Genomic DNA, 26,221 nt, shown 5'->3' on the forward strand with positions numbered 1-26,221 from the left:
GGCTAGCTGATGTACAACCATAAAAACTTTTAACAAGGTGTCAACAACCAGCCACTTGTTATCCAGTGGTAGCAGGGAGAAGCAACCCCTCTCTACTCGCTCATACCTTTCTAACTTTGATTTTAGCTGTGATCGAAGACAGACGTCTCTTGCCACGATTATCTGACTTGGCTAAAATATTAAAAACTTTTTTTTTCTTTTTCTTTCAGGTGTGGCTGTGATTAAGGGTGCAATATGCTTGTTTGCCAAAGCAAGTTTGGGTTCTCCTGGAGGACACTGGCACTCCCTGTCTTTGCCCAGCATGCAGAGGGCATTCCTGCATTCAGTTTTCTCCTTGCCCAAAGTGTCAGTAGTAGTCGTCCTCCCAATTGTATTAATATGGCAGGAGGAGGAGGGAAAAGTAAAAAAGAGACCATTCGCCTTCGGGTTTTTCCTTGAAGTCGAAGATGTTCAGACCTCTCTCCCTCCCCCTAGTACCCTCCTCTCTGACTCCGCTTGATCGGTCTCCTCCGGGGAAGAGTCAAGTGTGACTGATAGCTGGTTGACTCGGTCAACCTGCTAGTTAGGCTATCTTTGTTCCCTCCCTTAGTGAGGCGGAGGAAACAGCTCCCCCACAAAGGAAGACCTTGTCTCAAGTCATTCTGTTTCTTCTGTGGCCATCCTCAGGAGACTTGGGTCCCCCATCTGTGGACAGGCTACTGGTGATGTTGGCGATGGGTGGACAACAGGAAAGGATTTCTGCTCTTGCTGGGGTTGGTCTCAGCCTTTCCACTTTTCGAGACCACAGGAGGAAGTCTCCATCCTCCTCAGTTCCTTTTCCATCGTAGGTTCTGGATGGTGGTTCTCTCCACAGTTTCCCCTCAGCACTTTCTACTCCCAGGGAGAGAGTGCTCGCTCTGCGCGAAGAAGATCCCGGTCTTTCGTCCCCTTCTGTGCCCTTCGAGGTTCAATTTCCTCCCTCACGAGCCTGAATTGTTGCCTCTGCTTGAGAGTTCTACTCCCCTAGCAGTGCGGAAGTGACAGCTTGTTCCGACATCTGTCCCCCTTAGCTTTCTGGAGCATAGTTCTGTGGACTTGTAGGTGATCTTGTCAATCATCACGGTTCTCGCGAGACTGCAGTAGCGTCAGCAAACTGAGTTACCTGTAACTCATCTGGTTAGTGCTGTTTGTTGTCGCCAGGGAGGTTGATGAATGCAACACCTGCTGTCTTCTGCAGAACCCCACTGCATCTCACTCACAGGTGAGCACGATCTACCCCGCCATGTAGCTTGTGTGGCACATGCTAGTATTCCAGTTTACGCTCGCAAGGTGAGTGACGAGCAGTCTCATAATAACTTGGGTGACAATATGTCCTCTAAGAGCTCGTGATCACTCTCGTTTCCCGTTAGCAATCCATTGAAAGTTATGAGAGACCAACATTTTGCGCCTGCTCACGTTCACTCTCCTGCACATTAGTTTGCCTTTGGTGGACCATTAGCGCATGACATGTCTCGAGACTCCTGCTGGAGATTCTGAGGGTAGTGTTTTTTATCCTACCCTCCCAGTTACCTTTGACAAACCCAATTGTGTTTGACCCTGAGGAAGGTATGTTGAGAATGACTGATAATAGATAGACATTAAGAATAACAAAGTAGGTCCCTAGAGATTGCAAAAGAACCAAGGGAAGGGAGAGGAGATGATTGATTGATTCACTTTTAAAATTTGTGGGTATACACCAGCATAGAGAGACAATAAACACACAGGCGTGGAAGGACATGTCTGAGGCCCTTGCCCTGCAGTGGACCAGTTATGGCTGATGATATATACATATATATATATATATATATATATATATATATATATATATATATATATATATATATATATATATATATATATATATATATATATACAGTGATGCCTCAGGATACGAAAGTAATCCGTTCAGGATGCGGTTTCGTATCCTGATATTTTCGTATCCTGAGTCGCGTTTTACATGTAAATAGCCTAATCCGTTCCAAGCCTTACAAAAAGTCACCTTTTCTTTCATAAACACGCTAAACTGTAGTAATAAACATGCAATGCAGCCATTTCTATCATTCAATAATTAACCCAACCGTTAAAAACAGCCTATTCCATTCCAGAAACCACTATGAGATTATTCAATAATGTAGTTATAGCCAAGTTATCCCCCCAAGCCCAAAGAAAACGGTCCGTTTTCTTTACTACTGTATAAAAGTTACGGTACTGTATGCAAAGCATTTAGATCAGTGAAGGTGTATTGTTACCTGTACGTACACCTAAATTAAGGATAATCCGTTCCAAGCCTTACAAAAAGTCACCTTTTCTTTCATAAACACCCTAAACTGTAGTAATAAACATGCAATGCAGCCATTTCTATCATTCAGTAATTAACCCAACCGTTAAAAACAGCCTAATCCATTCCAGAAACCACTATGAGATTATTCAATAATGTAGTTATAGCCAAGTTATCCCCCCAAGCCCAAAGAAAACGGTCCGTTTTCTTTACTACTGTATAAAAGTTACGGTACTGGATGTAAAGCATTTAGATCAGTGAAGGTGTATTGTTACCTGTACGTACACCTAAATTAAGGATTGATACCTGTACACTCTGAAAAAAAGGTTACAGTTAATTAGTGTAACAAAAAAGTTGAAACTTACCTTTTGATTGAGACGATGTCCGATAGCGAAGTCACGGCAGAGGAGGATGGCATAAGGCAGAAAACGTAACAAGTGACAGACTACGTACAGTAATTTACACACTTAACACATTAACACTTAAACTTTACGAAATAAAAAAATGGCAGAAATAATTAACACTTAACATTACGTATGGAAAACTATAAAATGAAAGAAAAAATTACTTTAACACTTAACGGTAACATAAAACTTAAAATTGAATTTTTTTTTTTGCTTTTTTATAACTTTACGTTTTTCATATTTTCTAAATCTCTTCTACTTCTTCATCACTTTCTTTTTTCTGTTTCTTTTCTTTACTTTCACCTTCTACTTCATCACTTTCTTTTTTCTGTCTTTTCTTTACTTTCACCTTCTAATTCTTCATCCCTTCCTCTTTTCTGTTTCTTTTCTTCACTTTCACCTTCGTCTTGGCCTACTAATACCGCTGGAATCTTTAATAAGAAACTATCCATTGAAGCTTGTTTCTGCCTACTTTTCAACACATTTCTAAAATGCGTTAGGCAAACGTCATTGCAGTGTTGAAGCGCACGGTTGGTATAAACTTTTTCTGGATGTTCCTTTTCGACGTAGTCTGCCATTTTATGGAAACATGCAAGAATTTCCTTGATGTCTGCCGTTTTCAAAGGTGTAACATCCTCCTCATCACCGCTAGAGAACTGCTCTTGAACATCACTCACTTGCATCGTCTCCAACTCCTTCAGGTCGTCCGTCGTCAACTCCTCGTGGTGCTCCTCGATAAGTTCATCTATATCCTCCGCGCTAACTTCCAGCCCCATGGACGTACCAAGATGTACGATGTCAGCGACCTCAGACTGCTGAATTGGTTGAGGATCGTCAACGATCTCGGCTTCGCCTCCAGGCTTCCCTAACCCCTCGAAGTCTCATGCAGAGACAGCATCAGGCCACAGCTTCCTCCAAGATGAGTTTAGGGTACGTCTTGAAACTTCCTGCCAAGCGAGATCGATGAGTTTGAGGCATATCACGATGTTAAAGTGATCTTTCCAAAATTCACGCAGAGTGAGGTTTGTACTCTCTGTGACTTTGAAACATCTCTTGAAGAGATGCTTCGTGTACAATTTTTTAAAATTTGAAATAACTTGCTGGTCCATGGGCTGGAGGAGAGGGGTGGTGTTAGGCAGTAGATATAGGACCTTTATGAAGGAATACTCGGGCAGAAGATATTCCTCGAGGCCAGGAGGGTGAGCTGGAGCATTGTCCAACACCAGCAGACATTTCATAGGGAGGCAGTTTTCTTCCAAATACTTTCGGACAGTCGGACCGAAGCAGACATTCACCCAATCAATGAACAGTTGCCTCGTTACCCAGGCTTTTGCATTCGCCCTCCACATCACGGGAAGGTTCTCCTTGATGACTTTGTGGGCTTTGAAGGCTCGGGGATTTTCTGAATGGTACACCAGCAGGGGCTTTATCTTGCAGTCCCCACTGGCGTTTGCACAAAAAGCAAGGGTAAGCCTGTCCTTCATAGGCTTATGTCCGGGTAGCCTCTTCTCCTCCGCCGTGATGAACGTCCGACGAGGCATTTTCTTCCAGAAAAGCCCAGTTTCGTCGCAATTGAAAACTTGCTGCGAACTGTAGCCTTCCTGCAGAGTCAACTCTTCAAACGTTTTAACAAAGGCTTCGGCGGCCTTCGTGTCCGAGCTGGCTGCCTCCCCATGCTGTACCACTGAATGGATGCCAGTCCTTTTCTTGAACTTCTCAAACCACCCACGAGAAGCCTTGAACTCTGGGGGTTCCCGCTGGGATGTTCCTTCTCCTGCCCCTTCTTCGGCCTGAGCACGCACGAGATCACCGAAAATGGCGGAGGCCTTCTGGCAAATTGTAGTCTCAGTGATGGTGTCTCCTGAGATCTCTTTGTCCTTGATCCACACAAGAAGCAGCCTCTCCATCTCGTCATGCACGTGGGTTCTCTTGTTGGAGAAAATAGTGACGCCCTTAGAAGGTGTCGCTGCTTTTATGGCGGCCATCTGCTTCAGGACGGTGCCTATCGTAGATGGATTCCGGCCATACTCCTTGGCGATCGCACTTAAACGCATGCCAGACTCGTACTTTTTAACGATTTCAAGTTTCGTCTCCATCGAGAGCATCGTCTTCTTCTTTCCTTCGGCAACATTCTTGGGACCCATGGCTACAGTAATACGTAATATAATACACTACGTACGTTAAATACAGTCTATGTATAGTAAACACTAATACAGTACAGTGCACAGTAACGAATGTTTATTAACGATAACACGTGGCGTACGAATGTACTGTATATTAACACTAAGTTAAACAAGCGAAAGCACACAATGTCTGTTAACGATACCGCGGTCGGAACGAAAAGAGAGAGAGAGAGAGAGATGAACGCCCGTGAGTAGGCAAGCTGGGATAGTTGCCGACCAATAGGAAAGCAGGATCTTATGGCATCAGCTAGCGTTTGAGTAGGGAGATAACCAATGGGTGAGCGGGAGGCTGTAAGTGAGTCTACCCAAGTTCAAAGTCTGGCGGCTCGCGCTTTTTAAAATTACTCTCGGCGAAGAGTTGGGATCTCGTAAGGTTTTCGTATCCTGAAATTTTATTCGTATCCTGGGGCATAAAAATCTTCGAATCACTTTTCGCATCCTGAATTTTTCGTAAGCAGAAACTTTCGTATCCAGAGGTATCACTGTATATATACTGTATATATATATATATATATATATATATATATATATATATATATATATATATATATATATATATATATATATATACAGTGAACCCTCGTTTATCGCGGTAGATAGGTTCCAGACGCGGGCGCGATAGGTGAAAATCCGCGAAGTAGTGACATCATATTTACCTATTTATTTAACATGTATATTCGGACTTTTAAAACCTTCCCTTGTACGTAGTACTGTTAACAAACCACCCTTTAATGTACAGAACACTTAATGCATGTACTACAGCACCCTAAACTAAAACAGGCACAAATATTAAAGGCGATTTTATATCATGCGTTTCCTAAACACCTAAAAAGCACGATAAAAAATGGCAACCAATTTTTTGTTTACGTTCATCTCTGATCATAATGAAGAAACAAACTCATTTAGTGTACACATATATGTATAGGATAGTTTTTGCATCGATTATATTGATTATACAGTACTGTATGTTGATTTTTTTATTACCAATGTTTTAGTTTACGTATTTTTCTTAGGACTTCCAAATGAAATGTTTTTCTTTATGACGCCGCCTGAAACGACGGCGTGTACGCTCAGTAAACAACCACGCTCAGAACAAACAAGGCATTTAACGCGCATGATGATAGTGATAAATAATGATACAGTACATACAGTAAAAGCATTTACAAAATATGTTACCTTACAAATATAATTTATACAGTATTGTACGTAGCAAAGCAGGAAAACAATTTACGAGAGAGAGAGAGAGAGAGAGAGAGAGAGAGAGAGAGAGAGAGAGAGAGAGAGAGAGAGAGAGAGAGAGATTGTTTTACGTACGTAAATGTAAATTTTAAACAAAAAAAATATGATAGGTTACAACATGTAGACTTTTAAAACCTTCCCTTTAACTTAATGCATACAGTACGTACAGTACTAAACTATAAAACAGGCACAAATACAGTTTTAGAATGTACAGTAAGAATATTAAAGTAAAAAATAAAGATTGTTACTGTACTCACCACGAAAGAAGTTGAAGAAAAACTTGAATGGTGATGGCGATGAATTTGCTGCACAGTAGAAATGATGATGATGAAGCTGATGATGTGTTCTACTGTGCAGCCAGGTAGTATTTTACGTCTCTTCAGACGGAGGTGGCTTTTCCTGGGACACCTCTTCAACTTCTTCTTGGGAAACTTCTTCAATTTCTTCCGAAGGCGTACTAGCAGGAGGAACTGGCTCTTTTTTGCGAGGCTGGAAGAACATTGTGATCGGAAGTTGTTGCCGCTGCTTCTTTTTTCGATCCAAGAGCATTTTGTAGGGAGTCATGTCTTCATCGATCTTGTTGCAGAATTGCATTGAGCGAACCATATCCTCGTCCCACTCTTGCAACATTTCTTTCAACTCCTTCGCATGGTTGCAGGCCTTGGCAAGCCGTTCTAATGTTAAGCCCGTTTCTTCGACATTTTCTTGGGTCTCTTCCTGGGTATCACTCTCTTCTTCACTTGCCGATTTCGTCAGGTCTTCGAGGTCTGCGTCAGTTAGGGGCTGGGAATGGCAGTCCAACAACTCGTCGACGTCTTCAGTCGTCATGTCGCCAAACCCGTCACCTCCAATTATGGCAGCCAACTGCACAGATTTGCGTATTGCAGAGTGTTGGATTTCCGACGGAGTAAATCCCTTGTCGTCGTAAACAATATCGGGCCACAACTTCTTCCAGCTCGCATTCACGGTTGCAGGTTTCATCTCTTGAAGTGCCTTCTGAATATTCTGCAGGCACGTGGCTATGGTGTACTGCCGCCAGTACGCCTTCAAGTTAAAATCTTCATCCTCGTCATCTTGGGCAGCATCCACACACGCAACGAGGTCCGCCAAGGTGTTCTTCGTGTAGAGGGCCTTGAACGCCCTGATAACCCCCTGGTCCATCGGTTGAATTAATGACGTGGTGTTGGGTGGCAGGAACTCAACCTGAATGCCCTCATGCGACAGGTCAGTTGCGTGTCCACCAGCGTTATCCATAAGGAGAAGGATCTTGAATGGCAAGCCCTTCTCTAAGAGATATTTGCTGACTTGCGGGATAAAACACTGATGGAACCAGTTGGAGGTCAGCATCTTCGTAATCCATGCTTTTTGATTATGCATCCAGTACACGGGAAGGAGATTCTTATTTTTATTTTTCAAAGCGCGAGGATTTTTCGACTTATAAATAAGCCCCGGCTTTAACAAAAATCCAGCAGCCTTGCCACACATCACGAGGGTAACGCGATCCTTGAATGCTTTAAAGCCAGAGGCTTTGGCTTCCTCTTTGAACAGGAAAGTTTGCGACGGCATTCTCTTCCAAAACAAGCCAGTCTCATCCATATTAAAGACTTGTTCCGGCTTGTATCCACCTTCGGCGATAATATTCTTGAACGTCTGGTTCACGTAAGTTTCAGCAGCGGCAGTGTCAGCGGAAGCAGACTCCCCATACAGGGAAACGCTTTTCAGGGCGAAGCGTTTCTGAAACTTCGCGAACCATCCTTTGCTGGCGGAAAAACGTTTCTGAGGCTGGGAATCAGTGGATGTCCCTGGTTGAGGATCATCTGCATCATCATCATCTTCAGCATGGTTGCCGTCGTCTTCTTTAGGTTCCTTTGCAGCAAAATTCTCATATAAGCTCAAAGCCTTTGTTTGGATGGTGTTCGTATCCAACGCTATGTTCTTCTTCCGGCAGTCGGCAATCCACACAGCTAAAGCACCTTCCATGCGTACGATCGTTTTATTACGCGTTGTAACGACTCGCTTCGCTGATCTGCTAAAGGTGATTGCAGCCGTCTTTCTAATGTTTGCCTCGTCCTTCTTGATATAGCGAACAGTAGATTCGTTGATGCCAAAATGGCGGCCGGCGGCCGCGTAACTTCTACCATCTTTTAACATGTCGAGAAGCGTAACCTTCTCAGCTATCTCATCATCCTTCGGTGGCGTTTAGGCTCACTACCAGCCTTAAGAGAAGCAGAACGCTTGGGAGCCATTACAGTAGGATTTACAGTAACAAAAAGTTCAACTTAAAAAAGTCGCACACAGCACAGATTCACACACTTAAGAACGTCTACTCAGCGATACGCGGTAACAGAGAGTGGACGATCCAGCCCCGCGAGAACTTAGATGCTGCGGGTAGGAGATGCGGGCAAAACACCAATCACAGGCTAGATAACATAACTTGAGTTCTGATTCGTCATCTATCAGCGCTTGAACCAATCACAACCCGTCTTACAGTACTATGATGCGTAGGTTACCTACTCATAGAAGATGCCCCGCGCATACCGAACGTACGTAGATTAAGTAAATACCGTAATAATAATAAATAATGATAATACTGTACAGTAATAATAATAATAATAATGATAATAATAATAACAATAATAATTTTATTAACAACAACAACAATAATAATAATAATAACAATAATAATAATACAGCTTTACGTACGCTATTTTACGCTCTCTCTCTCTCTCTCTCTCTCTCTCTCTCTCTCTCTCTCTCTCTCTCTCTCTCTCTCTCTCTCTCTCGTTCTCTCGTACGCTTATTCGAAATGTGATTTTTGCAACAAAGAATATTATTGGATGCAGTACTACGTACGTATACCTACAAAAGATTCATGGAAAAGAAGCACATCCATTACAGTACACCATTCTAATATGGTATGACTGCATCTGATTTGCGTTTCATGTTCGATTTAATTTTACTACGTACTGTATACAGTACTGAATTATCGTATGATCACATTCTCTTTTCGTGTTTTATTTCTTTCTGTGCTGAATTATATATCATATGTAATGCAATGAACAATCAGTAAGAACAGATATTACTAATTACAGTATTAATGGAATTACAGGTAACAAAATATCGTATTTGGTTGTCTTCAGATTTTGCGGTATTTTCGAATTTTCCGGAAAATCCGCGATATGTATATATATATGGGTTATGGGAAAACCCCGCGAAGTGGTGAATCCGCGATTGTCGAACCGCGAAGTAGCGAGGGTTCACTGTATATATATATATATATATATATATATATATATATATATATATATATATATATATATATATATATATATATATATATATATAATTATATATATATATATATATATATATATACACATATATATATAATTATATATATATGTATGTATATATATGTATATACCGTATATACTCGTGTAATGTTCGATTTTTGAAGGCCTATTTTTCAGTTAAAAAAGTAAGGGTCGAACATTACACGAGATATATATTTGAAAAAGTAAAAATTTCTGGCCTACCGGTAGGTAAACTTTAGCTAGGCCTATGCGAACATTACCCTAGGCTATGCTACCTACCGGTAGGTAATCGAAGGCTATGCTTACACGTATATAAGGTTACCTACCGGTAGGTAAACATAGGCTAGGCCTATATATACAGTACTAACAATGTTCATTTAACACCAGGCATATTATTAGCATGGATTTTATTTCCTAAACCATCATAAATAGTTTTTTTCCGCTACGAGTAATGACTTTATCATAACGCAGCAGGTATGAAGCTAGCAAACAGTCGGGTTGCGTATGTTATAACGTGATATGGTTAATGAAAAAATTAGGCTCATTTTATTTTACTTGGTATGGTATATTAATTGATATTAATAATAAACCGCAAAAATTTGTTCTTAATTAAATCCACATTTTTTTTCTCCAAGTTCAAATGCTATTTTCGGTTACTCCAAACATTTTTACGGATTGAACGTTATTTGTCGTTTCAGCGGACAGCGGCTGCAATAACTTGAAGCTTGAATTTTGCAGTAATTTTTTTATATTTCTTGGTAGACATCTTGATGGGTTATGAGTAAATTCTTATTCCTATATATTGTGAGGAAAAAAATGATTAGCATAACGGGTAATTATAATCACCGTAATTACCTGCAATTACCGGTAATGGTAATTTGTTACTCAAAACGATGAACTAATTTTGTTTGCTACTTTTATTGTTTGCTTGTTTTTGAAAGCTATTAGGCGGTGATGATAATCGGCTGTTTGCAACTAAAGTGTTCGCTAGAAAATGTACGCTGAATATTCAATTGTTATTGTAAACAGATGTTAGTATTTAGGTGTTGTTCCGATTTGTTTTATACATTTGTTTGTCGCACTTAGACATAACCCTTACTTTGTTGGTAATTATGGTATGCTGGAGATACAAGACCTCTAGCCTACTGCCAAAATCAAGACTCGAACATTACATGAGGTATATGATGAATTCATGATTTTGAAGGCAAAATAGGGGGGTCGAACATTACACGAAGTCGAACATTACACGAGTATATACGGTATATATAATATATATATATATATATATATATATATATATTATTATTATTATTATTATTACGGCAGGAGAATTACATAGATTCCCAAGCTCTAAAACTCACTTGAAAAATAATACCTGATCTCTGAGAATATTACGCAACTCCCAGAAGGCAATATATAAAAACACTGAATACCCAAAGGCCTCTTACGTTACTAAAAGCAAAAACTAGGTGATTTCTAGATATGAACTATTCAAAAACCAACGTAATACTTCGGATCTTAGTCAGGGATTACGAGGAAATATATATTGATGATCAAAATAATACACACTTTACAAAAAGGAATATAATTTATAAAAGGTTAACAATAATACAAAAGAATAACACCAAAAATAAATCACTCAGAATATTGAATCTGAACAAAAACCTTAGACTAAGACAAGAAATGTTACTTTATAGAAATTATACAATCACTTGTTTCACTGGAATTAAATTTTACATATATTTAAGGCAAGAAAATGTTACTTTATGAAAATTATACAATCACTTGTTTCACTGGAATTAAATTTTACACATTTAATTTTGACAGTTAATGAAAAAAGTCAACACTTTAATACTCTAATGAAGTTAAAATAATGAAATTTGCATGTGTAACTGTTACACTTACGACTTTTCTTCACACAAGGTTACAGAATTTTCTTATAATGCACTTCACAAAAACCTACTTTCACAGGGCCAGTTACAAATAATCTTCAAGATAATTTTATGTAATACCACTCAGTTCACAAAAACTTGATACAAAATATTGCTTTTCCCACAATCACAGTACACTTTTGAGAAAACTCACCGATCTCGTACGAGAGGTGCGTGAGAGAAGTGCTAGAGAGAGGGTTGGTGGCTTTGGAATTACGGCTGGAATTCTCTGACTTTGTTGTGCTAAGCTCCTTACATATATCAATTTAATCATTCTAGATCCTTCCTTCGTTTGGAAGCTTGGAGGCAGGCTTACGGTGCCAAAGTTGCTAACGTTTTGAGTCGAAGACGAGTATCAACGTAACCAACGTATGGGGTGAGGCAACTCTCTCTTAACTATCTCCGGCTACCTCCCTCTCGAAAAAATAATTAAAGGAGTAAACTCAATCTACAATTTTCTCTTATTTTCTGACCACGTGGGAAACATGACGAAATCCCTTGTGCTCATACCTCGGGTGTCATACATCATACTTTCGCATTACATAAGACTTCGTAATAAACTACATTAAAATTAAAAAGCTAGTTCCTTAAAATAATGCAAATTTACTCATACTGAACTGAATTGAAATACAGTGGAATCTCTACATACGATCTTAATTCCTTCCGGGACCTGGTTCATATGTGAAAACGATCGTATGTTGAAGCGAATATTCCTATAAGAATACACTGTAATTTGTATAATTTGTTCTACAGCCCAAAAACCTATGATAACTCCTGAATAAATTACTACACATAACAATAATATACAGTAATTGCAATATATAATAGATATGTAGAAAAAAAATAATTATAAAGAAATAATAAATAAAAAAGGGGTTTTTATTGTTACTTTACCTTTGAAACAGGCCAACGCAGGTGTAGGCTTTGCTACATAGGAGGAGACGGACGGTCGGCGAGGAGTTAGAGATGGTGACTGCGATAACGTACCATAACTTACTTTTAATTTACACTACGTGAACTTTAACCTAACTGAGCTTATTTATTTATTTATTTTTTTTTTTTTTTTTTTTTTTTTACATATTTTTTCTTTTATTTTTAATTTTCATCACTTTCACTCAATTTAATCTTAGTTTACTTTACTTCACTTTCTTTCTCTTCATCACTATCTCTAGACCGCTTTGTAGGTTTTTAAAGAAACTATCAAGAGAAAGTTGCTTGGTACGGCTTTTCAGAATTTTTCTGAAATGGGTTAAGCAGACATCATCGAATTGCAAAATTACACGGCAAACCTGAAGTTTCTGTGGGTGATACTTATCAATGAAGTCAACCCCGTGTTGATGATGTGCTAACATCTCTTTTATTGCAGCCGAACTTAAGATGTGCTCTACCTCCTCGATGTCCTCCGACTCACTCAACTGCGCTTGGAACTCATCATTCTGCATGGCATGCAGCTCCTTAAGTTCCTTGGTGGTGAGCTCTTCATGATGCTCCTCGACCCATAGATTTCCCAAGGGATATAATCTCTTCTACGTCTTCCTCTATGGCAAGCACAGGTTCAGGCTCGGGGCCAAAACCTTCAAAATCTCTGGGAGAAACAGCATCAGGGCAAAGCTTCTTCCAAGCTGAATTTAGTGTCCGTCGAGTTACTCCCTCTCAAGCCTGATCTATGATCTTCAAGCAGTGCACGATATTGAAATGGCTTCTCTAAAATTCATGCAAAGTTAAGTTGGTGCTTTGCGTGTCATTAAAGCACTGCTTAAATAAGTGCTTCCTGTAGAGCTTCTTAAAATTAGAGATGACTTGCTGGTCCATGGGCTGGAGAAAATAGGTGGTGTTCGGTGGAAGATACAGCACTCTGATGAACTTGAACTGGTTGAGGATATCTTCTTCGAGTCCTGGTGGGTGAGCGGGAGCATTATCCAAGCAAAGCAAGCACTTTAAAGGAAAATTCCTCTCCTGATGGAACTTCTTGACAGCAGGGCCGAAAACTTGGTTTACCTATTCAACAAAGAAATGCCTAGTAACCCAAGCCTTAGAATTAGCACGCCAGAAAACATGCAGCATGTCCTTATTGCCTCTTTGTGCTTTAAATGTCCAAGTGTTTTCGGAATAATAAACCAATAATGGCTTTATTTTGCAGTCCTCGCTGTCGTTGGCACATAGGGCAAGAGTCACCCGATCCTTCATAGGCTTATGTCCAGCCATTTTCTTCTCTTCGGCTGTGATGTATGTTCGACTAGGCATCTTTTTCCAAAACAGACTGGTTTCATCACAATTGAAAACTGGTTGCTCTACGTAGCCTTCATCCTCCACGATCTTTTCGAACTTCTTAACAAAGTTGTTAGCAGCCTTGGTGTCCGAACTTGAAGCCTCTACGTGCCGAACAACTGAATGAATCCCGGTCCATCTCTTAAATTTCTTGAACCAAGTGCGAGATGCCTTGAATTCTTCCGTCGTAGGATCGGTTGAACTCTCCCCCGCATCACCCCCAGAACCCGCCGCCTTCAAGTCACAATAGATAGCGCTGGCCTTCTCACAAATGATCGTTTTAGTAAACGCATCGCCAACAATCTCTTTGTCCTTTATCCATATCAACGAAAGGCGTTCCATTTCTTCCAGGATAGGGCTGCGACGTTTTGAAATAATGGTGATCCCCTTCGATGGTTTGACTGCTTTAATGGCTTCCTTCTGCTTGATGATCGTCGAGATTGTAGACATATTCCAGCCATATTGTTTAGCCAGATCACTCACACGCATACCGCGCTCATGTTTTTCTATAATTTCTTGCTTCAATTCTAATGAAAGCATTGCCTTCTTCCTTTTCTTACCACTACTAATACTTGGACTGAAACTAAGCTTCTTAGGACCAATGATTATACGTAAAATGAAAAATGAAACGTGAGAAAAGGAAGATAATAAGCACTGTTAATAACAGACCGAACTGAGGACAACTACACGATGCGCACGAGAACAAAGAACTGACCGACGCGACGATCACTGGCGTCCCTCCAACGTGCTGCTGTCTACCGGCGTAAACAAGAAACCACGACCGACACTTCAAGAAAATTCTACGCGTATGGTCTACGTCGGATGTTGGAGCATGACTTTGGGTGTCGAGACGAAAATTCAATAGAATTTTACTTTTGATGTTGGAACAATGGTATGTAGAGGTTCCACTGTGTAACTGAATGAATGATGAAAGTCTTATGTAATTTACATACATTACTTAAACCTACTTGAGTGGAACTCGCCTTACGAGCTTGCTATACATCTCTTAAATACACAAATTAAATACATAAATAAAATATTTACTCTTATGCTAGACCAGTTTTATATATATAATATATACTGTATATGTATGTATATATATATACACATACATACATATATTTTTATATATGAGGCCTATAGGATCATAGGGGCTCAAGTGCTTTTTTCCCGGAATTCTAAACCAGTACTGTACAGTAGTATTGGCCCTTTTTGCCACCTTAATCTCTCATTATTCTTGGTAATAACCATGTTTTTGATGCTAAGATACATGGAAATAAAAAAAAAACACTATCTGTCTATTGCAATTGAAATTTTTTTTTATATATCAAAATGAATATGTGTTTTACATTTTGTGCACTTCGGCGTGTACACCGTAGGGTTTTTTTTCAATTTTTGCTCAAAAACTTCAGAAGGAGAGAGCTTTCTCCTGCAACTTGTTTGAAATTTATATTTTTATTAGAAAATGGGTTATGTTTGAAAAACTTTACAGGCATTTTCCAACTTTTTTTTAAAATTGCACGAGTCACTATGATCCTATAGGCCTCATTCATATATATATATATATATATATATATATATATATATATATATATATATATATATATATATATATTATATACATGTACAGTATTTATATGTATATATAATATACAGTATACAAATATATATATATATATATATATATATATATATATATATATATATATATATATATATAGATATATATATATATATATATATATATATATATATATATATATATGAAATAAGCCATATATATTAATACATTAAAGTCTGGATTCTCTTAACGACCTCGGGATCAGAGCCCCAGGCGGAACCGCCCAAAGACTATGATATCGGACCGGCGGGGATTTGAACCCTCGTCCTAGACGTGGGTTCAAATCCCCGCCAGTCCGATATCATATATGTGTGTGTGTGTGTGTTTGTGTAGGGTTCTGAATTGTGCGAGAATTTGGTCGATCAATGACCCAGTATACAGTAAATGGAAAATCGCATATTTCAGAACACACAACTAACAGAAATAATTCCATTAAGGCCATGGCAACCAGTAACTTGCCTATTCAAATGCGTTTACTACCCATTTCCAATACTTTCTATGTACAATACTGTACTTTTTATGTTATTAAATTGTTCTTGTAAATAAATCAAACATTTAATATACTTTAAAGTTCAGATAACTTGAAAAAGGTTAAAATTACAACCAGGATGGGTATAAAACAGATTTTGAGCGTAGTGAAAAATCTATTTTTGGGTGAGATAGCCATGTCGTCCTGATGGAAGGTTCCTTTCAGTAGCTTCCTAGGGTATATTTGACTACAGTGATATTTCCAGAGAATTTAACTAAAGGTCTTCAGAATTCTAACTTCTGGCTTGAATATCCTTAAAGTTTCCTTTTAGAATATCGCATAATATCAGGGGACGTATTCTTGACAGAACGCATTAAACACACATGATCAAAGTGATAACTAATGATATTAAAAGCATTTAGTAAATATTATGTTATTACAAATACAGTGATACCTCGGTACTCGACCATAATCCGTTCGAGATCCGTGTTCGACCTCCGATTTGTTCGAGTACCGAATTTTTTTTCCCCATAAGAAATAATGGTATATATTCTATTCCGTTCCCAAGCACTCGAACAGGCCCAAAATATTAATAAAACGTGTACCTAAACAACAATAATTATCTAAATGTGTATGAAATTGGTCAGAAAATCCTATAAAACAATTTTAAACCATTTACTGTACTAAAATAAAACAATTTTAAACCATTTTCTGTACTGTAGTGAACATACCTTTGAGCAGCGGTTCGATGGCATACAGGGATGGATGTGGAGAGGATGGAAGGGGGAGGTTACTGCTTGGAAGGAGAGTCCCCTTCCATGATGTGGCGGGGTAGTTCTCCTTCAGGAGTTGTTTCTCTCTCCAATGAAAGGGTGGGCAGATCTATTTCAGGGGTTTCTTCTCTTCTTTGTCTCTTCTTTGGAGGAGAAACAGGCTTTGATGTAGCAGCTTTCTTTTCTTTTGTGAAAAACTGGTCTATTGTTAATTGTTTCTTCCTCCTCTGCAGTATTCTTCGAAAATGATACATGACACTATCATTAAACATATGCACTGCCCGGTTTGCTACTGCAATTTCTGGGTGGTATTTTTCAGCAAAAGCCTGCACATCTGCCCACTTGGAACAAATTTCATTGATGAGAGAACTTGGAACATCCTCCCTTACCTCATCCTCTTCTGAAGATTCCTGCTCCACAATCAGATCCTGCTGCTGTTGTTGTTGCAGGTGCAACAATTCCTCCACAGTCAACTCGGTAGAATGGCTTTCTACAAGCTCATCAATATCATCCTTGTCGACCTCAAGCCCCAAACTCCTGCCCATGACAACAATTTCCTCAACGACATCAGTGTCATCAGAAATTACAGGGGTAGCAGTGCTTGGACCCGCCTCTGGTTGGAAACCTTCAAACTCCCTCTCTGTGACACATGATGGCCACAGCTTACGCCAGGCAGAGTTCAATGTCCTATAGGTCACACCTCGCCAAGCTTGGTCAATCATGTTAACAGAGTTGAGGATGCTGAAGTGTTCCTTCCAGAATTCCTTTAGGGTCAACTTCGTGTCACTGGTCACTTCAAAACACTTTCTGAAAAGGGCCTTGGTATAGAGTTTTTTGAAGTTTGAAATGACCTGTTGGTCCATGGGCTGGAGTATGGGAGTAGTATTGGGGGGCAAGAATTTGATTTTGATAAAGCTGTATTCTTCTTTCAAGTCATCCTCGAGACCTGGAGGATGTGCAGGAGCATTGTCCATAACCAGAAGACATTTCATTGGCAAGCTCTTTTCAATGAGGTAAGCCTTAACCTGGGGGGCAAACACTTCGTTTATCCACTCAGTAAAGAATTGTCTTGTGACCCAAGATTTAGTGTTCGAGCGCCACATAACTGGTAGTGCACTTTTACAAATATTATTTCGTTTGAACACCCGGGGGTTGTCCGAGTGGTACACTAACAAGGGTTTGATCTTGCAATCGCCACTTGCATTTGCACACAGCAACAATGTTAGCCTATCTTTCATTGGCTTGTGACCTGGCATCTTCGTCTCGTCCTTGGTAATGTACGTATTGGCTGGCATTTTCTTCCAAAATAACCCAGTCTCATCACAATTAAAGACTTGTTGTGCGATCAAATTTTGTTCATTTATGTACCGATCGAATTCCCCCACGTATTTATCGGCTGCAATTTGATCCGAACTAGCTGCCTCCCCATGCCTAGTAACACGATGAATACCTGTTCTATTACGAAACTTTTCAAACCAACCCCTGCTCGCTTTAAATGTAAATGAATCACTTTCACTGGTACTCGGACTTTTCTTCACTAATTCTTCATAGATATGCAACGCTTTTTCACAAATGAACGCTTCACTAACACTTTCCCCGGCCAACTGTTTTTCTTTAATAAATATTAAAAGCAACTTTTCCATCTCCTCAATCACTTGTGGCCTTTGCTTAGTTACCGCCGTAACTCCCGTTGCAACATTCGCCTTCTTAATCATTTCTTTATGCTTTAAAAACGTAGAAATGGTCGACTTCGCCATTCCGTATTCTACCGCTAAATCGGACACTCGTACACCATTCTCATATTTCGCTATAATTTCCTTCTTCAACTCGATCGTTGTTCGCACTGTTTTCCTCTTCTCCTTCCCCTTAACACTCATTACTTTCTTGGGACTCATTATGAAAGCTAAAAAAGCAATTAAAAGCACTGAAAATCACTAAATCACAACGAATGCTGATCGCGCGTTGTCTGAGTGACGCTCTCGAGAGAACTGATGCTTCCCGAACAAGCGAGAGTGGCCGAGATGGCGCGATCATCACAAAGCCCATGCGGTCGTCACGTGTTCGGCTGGTCGAGTACCGAATTTTTGGTCGAGCACCGCAGCAAAAATTTCTCGAAAATTTTGGTCGAACTCCGAATTGTTCGAGTATAGAGTCGTTCGACTACCGAGGTATCACTGTATTTTACTTACTGTATCCATATAAATTCCTAAATTCGTAGAAAATCTGGAAACCTTTGATCAACAATAGCAAACTGCCACTAATGACAGAATGATAATTTACGATAATTCTAAATTGTTACGAAAGATAATTGTCCTTTCCATATCCAAAATACTCTTCCTAACTTCAATTATAAGTCAACTTGTACCCACCTCAATTAAGGAACCATCTGAAAAAAGGTAAAAGAAGAAGAAAGTTCTAGGCCGGTTTTTAAAGTCATCGAACAATTAGGTCACCGCTATAACGTTCGATGCGACAGAGATGGTGCGAGATTGGAGAAGGTAAGAAAAATTAAATCATGATTGATTTTTAATATAACTGAAACTTTGTGAAGCAACAAAGATTTCATTTGTTAGAGAAAAGAGAGGTAAGTAATGAGAAGTAGCGAAAGGTATCTTAGAGGGAGAGAGAGAGAGAGAGAGAGAGAGAGAGAGAGAGAGAGAGAGAGAGAGAGAGAGAGATAATGATGGTTTTAAATGTACTAACCAATAAATATGATAGCTTATAACACATTGGTGCTTATGTAATATTAACTGTATAGATGGTTTGAATATCTTAAGAAATGGTATAAACAATTCTTTGTTACTGTATTCATCTGCGCATATTCTTGAGAGCGGCAGCTAGACATCAGCTGATCTGATCACAACCAAAAGTAAAACAAAAAGAAGTCAGCAATACTCGATTTTTAAAACACACCCGAAATTTAAAAACATTTGTACATATTTTATTATTGCGCAATTAACTATTTAAAGAGTAACAATTTTCTGGAATAGAATGGGGTTTCCTAAAAAATAGTGGTTTGCTGACGAAATCGGATGCTGTATTTTAAGCTACGATTGAAATGGACGTATACACGGTATAATTTTTTCATTTCGTATTTAGTTGACACTTTTTAAGGAAACCTATTTTGGTTTCTTCATCTATATGTAAGTACTGTATTGTATAACACCAGAGAAAGATCTCTCTCTCTCTCTCTCTCTCTCTCTCTCTCTCTCTCTCTCTGTGAGAGAGAAATAAAATCTTAGTTCATATATTATAACCTGAGTTTAAGAATGAAATTAACATGACTATTGTTAGTTGTGGCGATCAGTTCCTCGCTTCATGTGGTACAAGAAACAAAATCACGGCATTCGATTACAACAGCTGATCTCTCTCTCTCTCTCTCTCTCTCTCTCTCTCTCTCTCTCTCTCTCTCTCTCTCTCTCTCTCTCTCTCTCCGGTGTTATACAATACTTACATATACTGTAGATGAAGAAACTAAAATAGGTTTCCTTAAAAAGCATCAATTTATACCGAGTATAAATCCATTTCAATCGTAGCTTAAAATATGACTTCCGATTTCGTCAGCAAACCACTATTTTTTAGGAAACATCACTTTATTCTAGAAAATTGCTACTATTTAAATAGTTAATTGTGCTTTAAGAAAACCCTGTACTTTTGTTTTAAATTTCGGAAATGTTTTATAAATCGAGTATTACTGACTTATTTTTGTTTAACTTTTGGCTAAGATCAGATTAGCTGATGTCTAGCTGCCGCTCTCAAGAATATGCGCAGACGAATACAGTAACAAAGTATTGTTTACACCATTTCTTAACTTATTCAAACCATCTATACAGTTAATATTACATAAGCACCAATGTGTTATAACCTATCATATTTATTGGTTAGTACATTTAAAACCATCATTATCTCTCTCTCTCTCTCTCTAGGCTAACTTTCGCTACCTCTCATTTCTTACCTTTCCTTATCTCTCTAACAAATGAAATCTTTGTTGCTTCACAAAGTTTGTTGTATTAAAATAAATTATGGTTCAAATTTTCCTTACTTTCTCCAATCTTGCACCATCTCTGTCACGTTGAACGTTATAGCGGTAACCCAATTGGCCTAGTACTTTTTTTTTTCTTTTGCTAATGGTCCCACAATTGACGTGGGTGAGTACAAGTTGACTTATAACTGAAGTTAGGAAAAGTATTTCGGATTTGGTAAAGACAATTATCTTTCGCACCAGTTTAGATTAGAATAATCGTAAGTTATCATACTGTCATTAGCGGCAGTTTACTATTGTTGATTAAACGCAAACAAAATGGTTTTCCTGTTTTGCTACGTCTGTAGGAATTTATATGGACACGGTAAATAAAATATTTGTAATGATATAATATTTACTAAAAGCTCTTAAATCACCTTGATCATTTGTGTTTAATGCGTTCGTTTGTTCATTATGATCGACGATGGAGCATACTGTAAACAAATGGAAGGTTTTTGTTTTAGGCAGCGTGTTTAGTATAAATCGCATTCATTTCATTTATTTCAAAGTTTTAAGAAAAATTTAGTAAACCAACATTGGCAATAACAAAACCATATACAGTATAATCGATATTTGGTAAGTTAGCTGTTGCTGCAAAAAATAACCTAAACACAGATTTGTAAAGGTGATGATCGTAAACAAAATAAAGAAATAAACAATACAATAAAAGCTAGTCTATACAGTGATAGCTTTGCTATTCACTAGTTGTCTTATAAAACAGATATGACTTAGTCATTAAAATTACTACTAATTTTAGATCGTGTTATAAGGGGAAATATACGGTATTTACACCCTTCCTGATTGTAATTTTAACCTTTTTCAAGTTATTAATTCTTTAAAATATAATAATTGTTTAATCTTTAATCTATTTACAAGAACAATTTAATATTAGAAAAAAATACAGTATAGCACATAGAAACAAATTAAAGTGGGTGGTAAATGCATATGAATAGGCAGGGTTCTGTTCCCTGCTATGTGTTTCGAAATATGCGATTTTCCATTTATACGGGACTATTTATCGACCAAATTCTCGCATAATTCGGGACCCTACTGTATATATATATATATATATATATATATATATATATATATATATATATATATACCAAATGGTATTTTTCCTTTATATCTTAATAATACTGCAGATTTCTTAGCTCCAAAGTTATCTGTTATTTTGTGCAAGTTAGCAAGTAGAGGAGCTTTTAGCACTTTTTGACGAATTGGTAATGTTACTCCACGTTGTAAATGTGTTTTTGGTAACTCAAGTCAAATTGATTACTGCCCAATTTCCATAACTTCCATATTATCTTAAGTTTTTTGACGTCTTTTGGCAAAATGTCTTCATAGGTTTGCGAAGATAATCAACTGTTCCCTATTTCACAATTTGGATTTCATAAAAATCTTAGGGCATGTGATGCCCTTCTTACAATCTCCAATGCTGTATAGAAATCCCTTGATTGTGGTCAGGAATTAATCCCTTGATTGTGGTCAGGAATTTAGTATGATTGGCCTTGGTTTTAGTGCTGCCTTTTACCGTGTTAATTTTTAAGTAATAGATCGCAAAGAGTTGTTGTTGATGGCCACCATAGTGAGTATAGGAATGTGATATCTGGTGTTCCTCAAGGTAGTGTTCTTGGCCCATTACTTTTCATACTTTATACACATGACACATGGTTTGGCCTAGATAACAAGCCTGTTGCGTATGCAGATGATGCTACACTCTTTCCATCAATTCCATCTCATTAATGTAGATCTGCGGTTCCTGAATCCCTTAATAGAGATCTAGCTAAAATTAGTGCATTGTGCAAATTATGGAGCATGAAGTTGAATTCTAACAAAACTCAAATTATGATTATAAGTAGGTCAAGGACAATGGCTCCTCAACATCCGGATCTCGGCATTGACAAAGTTTCTTTAACTCTGTATGACTCTTAAAATTTTAGGCGTGATTCTCAACAGCAATTTTACTTTTCAGAAACACATTAGGTGTGTTGTCTTTTTCAATTGCCCAGAAAATTAGCTTATTAAGAAAGTCTTGAGATTTTTGGTGATATACTGTATCTATTCTGAGGAGTGTTTTAATTCTTTCATTCTACCTTGTTTCAAGTTTTGTTCTCCTGTCTGGTCTTCAGCTGCTGATTCTAATCTTAATTTGTTGGGCAGGCACTTACGGTCTATTAAATTTTTTATTCCTGGTCTAGATATTAATCTCTGGCACCATCAGTCATTTAGTTCATTATGCATGTTGCATAAGATTTTTTATAATTCTGACCATCCTTTACATTCAGATCTTCCTGGACAGTTCCATCCTCTTCGTAATACTAGGCATGCAGATAATTCTCTTTGTCAGGCCTTCTCCATCATGAGGCTCAATACTACACAGTATTCAAGAAGTTTTATTCCAGCTATAACCAAGTTGTGGAATGATCTTCCTTATCGGGCAGTTGAATCAGTTCAAAAGTTCAAACTTGCAGCAAATGTTTTTATGTTGAACACGCTGACATAGTTTATATATGAAATATATGTTTTTTTTCTGCGCAAATGCAAACCCTCCACTATTTATTAGGGGTATTACTTTTGGCGTAGCTGAAAGGCAAGACAAGATTATTTTAGTGAGGGGTGCCTACCCCATCCGGTAGTTAGCGTTTTCTCTATAATCATAATGCTATTGAAAATTTTATAGTTTTCACCATAGTCATGATAAGTACAGAAGACTTGCCAAAAATTGTATCTTTCCATAATCTTTTGATCCTTGGCAGTAGAAAATGAAAGTGTATTTTTTGTAGTTTTTGCAATTAGTAGGACTTTCTCATTTATACATTCTTTTTTGTTCAATTCCATTTTCTACTTTATTTATATCAAAGTATTTGTTGTTTTTACAACAAAAGCACAGAAAACATAATGACTAGGATTATGGTGATTATGAATAATCTATATACCATGCTGTACTATATAGGGAGGTTAAAAATTTTGTAACGATGAAAATATACATTTTTTTTGCTCTAAAACAAAGTATTTATGATTAATTTACGTTTCTTTCATTTTTGTACTTTTTACTTAATGCAACATTTGCTCGCAACACACTCTTGATGAATTGTTTACATTGATCAATTATATAGGAAATATATTTCATTTTTACTGTTACTTGAGACTTGAAAAAGAAGTTCTGAATGTATGTTGGCAGTTTTGTAGTTAACTATAGCCTTTAAGCAGTTGAAGAGTTGGTTAAATGTTTTTTATTAGTTATTTCTAATGATCAGCTTCAGAATTATGTTATAGTTAGTTATTTGTTTCTGTCTTGAAAAATTTTATGTTATCTATGATTTTTAGTGATAGAAATATAGAAATAAAATCAAAATCTTTCACAGTATTTTTGTTTTTGTTTTTACAGAACACCACCACATTTTGCACGCTGTGTTCATTGCAATTCAGTTATAAAAGAAGGTGATGAATATCTTATTCATGTCCAGGATTGTCAAAAGAAAATAGAAGAAAGCTGTGAAATGTCACCTAGAATAAGAACCCCAAGTACGTATTTTTAGTTTTAAGTATTATCGTCATAATAAAGTACCGTATATTCTTTTTAAGGGGATTGCAAATTAGTATTCAATATCAGTATATATTAAGTTGTTTTTGCTCATTTCCCTCTCATTTTCTACCCCCCTCTATATACTATTCTTGTTCTTCTCTACACTCTCAGTCTCCTGAAGTTCTCCAGATTGAAGCTACTGTTACAGGACACTAATGGCTTGAAAAAATAAAGGAATTTTTGCTAGTACTATTTATTACTATACCCTCCACAGTGGAATTGTGTATACATCTTTGTCGGAACCCGTTGTAAAAACCTATTTCAGATACTACCGCTAGAGAGTTATGGGGTCTTTAGACAGGCCAGACAGTACTACATTGGATCCTTCTCTCTGGTTATGGCTCCTTTTCCCTTTGCCTACATAAACACTGAATAGTCTGGCCTATTATTTACATATTCTCCTCTGTCCTCATGCACCTGACAACACAGATTACCAAACAATTCTTCTTCACTCAAGGGGTTACTGCACTGTAATTGTTCAGTGGCCACTTTCCTCTTGGTAAGGGTAGAAGAAACTTTTTAGCTATGGTAAGCAGCTCTTCTAGGAGGATACTCCAAACTCAAACCATTGTTCTTTAGTCTTAGTTAGTACCATAGCCTCTGTACCATGGTCTTCCACTGTCTTTGGTTAGAGTTTTCTTGCTTGAGGGTACACTCGAGCACACTATTTTACCTTATTTCTCATCATCTTATTTGTTAAAGTTTTTGTGTGTTATATAGGAGATATTTATTTTATTGTTGTTACTCTTCTTAGAATATTTATTTTCATTTTTTCATTTTCCTCACTGGGCTATTTCCCCTATTAGGGCCCATGGGCTTATAGCATCCTGCTTTTCCAACTAGGAAATTGTGATTATTGTTTATTTTACTGGATATAGGAGTATTTCTTATTTTGTAAAAGCAATTTAGCTCTGTGTGCAGTTGCTCAAGGCATCAAAAGTTGTGAGTTGCTTTATATGTGCGATGGAAGAGCTCCCATTCAGGTAGTCTTATTTAAGAATACAGGTGCAAAATTATTTTAGAGAATCTTTTTGATTTTCTTATATTGTTACCGTACATTGCCATGTAAAGGGCAAAAGTTTTAAACTAGTTTGGGATGTCCAAAATCAGGGTTCACCCATTACATGAGATACAATTGGAATTATGAAAATATTTTTCTTGACCTCTGTTGTGTTGTTGTAAGGGTATTATAATTGCCTATTGTTCATTAATAGGGTAGTAATTGGGAGGATTGATCTAAAATCATATAATATACTTTTAATTACATTATATAGTTTTATTTTTCAAGTAAAATAATATTTACCAGTAATTTAATCTATATTTATAATACTTGGGCTCTGTTGTGTTGTCGATCTTCAAGCCTAGTTGTCCGAGACCTAGGTTTTTCATATTTGTATTTAAATTCTCTACTTATATAGTAGTTTGGAAGGATTGACTTAAAATCATATAATATACTCATTTTAATTATGATGTATAGTTTTATGTTTTAGTAAAATGGGAATTTGTTCTAGCCCACATACAAACCTCCTGCTCTTCACTGTGGAATATTATTTTGGCAAAGCTGAAACTAGCTGATAAAGCGTTTTAGTAAGGGAATATTATTTTGGCAAAGCTGAAACTAGCTGATAAAGCTTTTTAGTAAGGTGTAATTACCCTCCGCTAGTTAGCTAGCGAGAGGGGTTTAGGCTAACGGCCCCACTCACACCAGTACTAGCAACTAACTGCCACTTTTTATCTCGGCTCGGTAAGGTAAAAACATAGTCTTTTCTCCCGCCAAACCTTTTAACAGGTTTACGATTAAAAGCAGCTGGCCTAAAGCTTAATAAAAGCCTTTTTCATTCAGAGCTGACTTCCTTGGGGTTCTTGGGTTCCCCTTGTAAGGCAAGGTAGCTAGAGGTCTTTGGCCTTAGCTTCTGCTCTCCCTGACGTTCACCCTGCTTCCGGCAGGTGTGAGCAGTTGCTGACAAAAACTCCTTGGAGTACCTTGTCGGGTAACCCCTTCGGGGTGAACCCAGAAACAAGCTTTGGCTACATTTCGGAGGCAGCTTTCGCTGTCGACCTTCAACCTAAGAGCAGCTTGTTGGCAGGCAAGCCAGGAAGCACCCCTCCAGGT

General features: G+C 37.9%; 1 protein-coding gene across 2 annotated transcripts in view; it reads left to right on the top strand.

Annotated features, from left to right (window-relative positions):
- Positions 1-26,221, top strand: part of LOC137631793 (uro-adherence factor A-like) — a 258,626-nt gene that overhangs the window by 142,012 nt on the left and 90,393 nt on the right. For both annotated transcript variants that reach the window (XM_068363762.1, XM_068363763.1), the window contains exon 7: positions 23,911-24,047. In XM_068363762.1, the coding sequence (XP_068219863.1) occupies positions 23,911-24,047 (137 nt within the window). The remainder of the gene's footprint in view (positions 1-23,910; positions 24,048-26,221) is intronic.

The sequence above is a fragment of the Palaemon carinicauda genome, chromosome 40 (genome assembly GCF_036898095.1).
Source record: "Palaemon carinicauda isolate YSFRI2023 chromosome 40, ASM3689809v2, whole genome shotgun sequence".
Taxonomy (NCBI): Eukaryota; Metazoa; Arthropoda; class Malacostraca; order Decapoda; family Palaemonidae; genus Palaemon; species Palaemon carinicauda.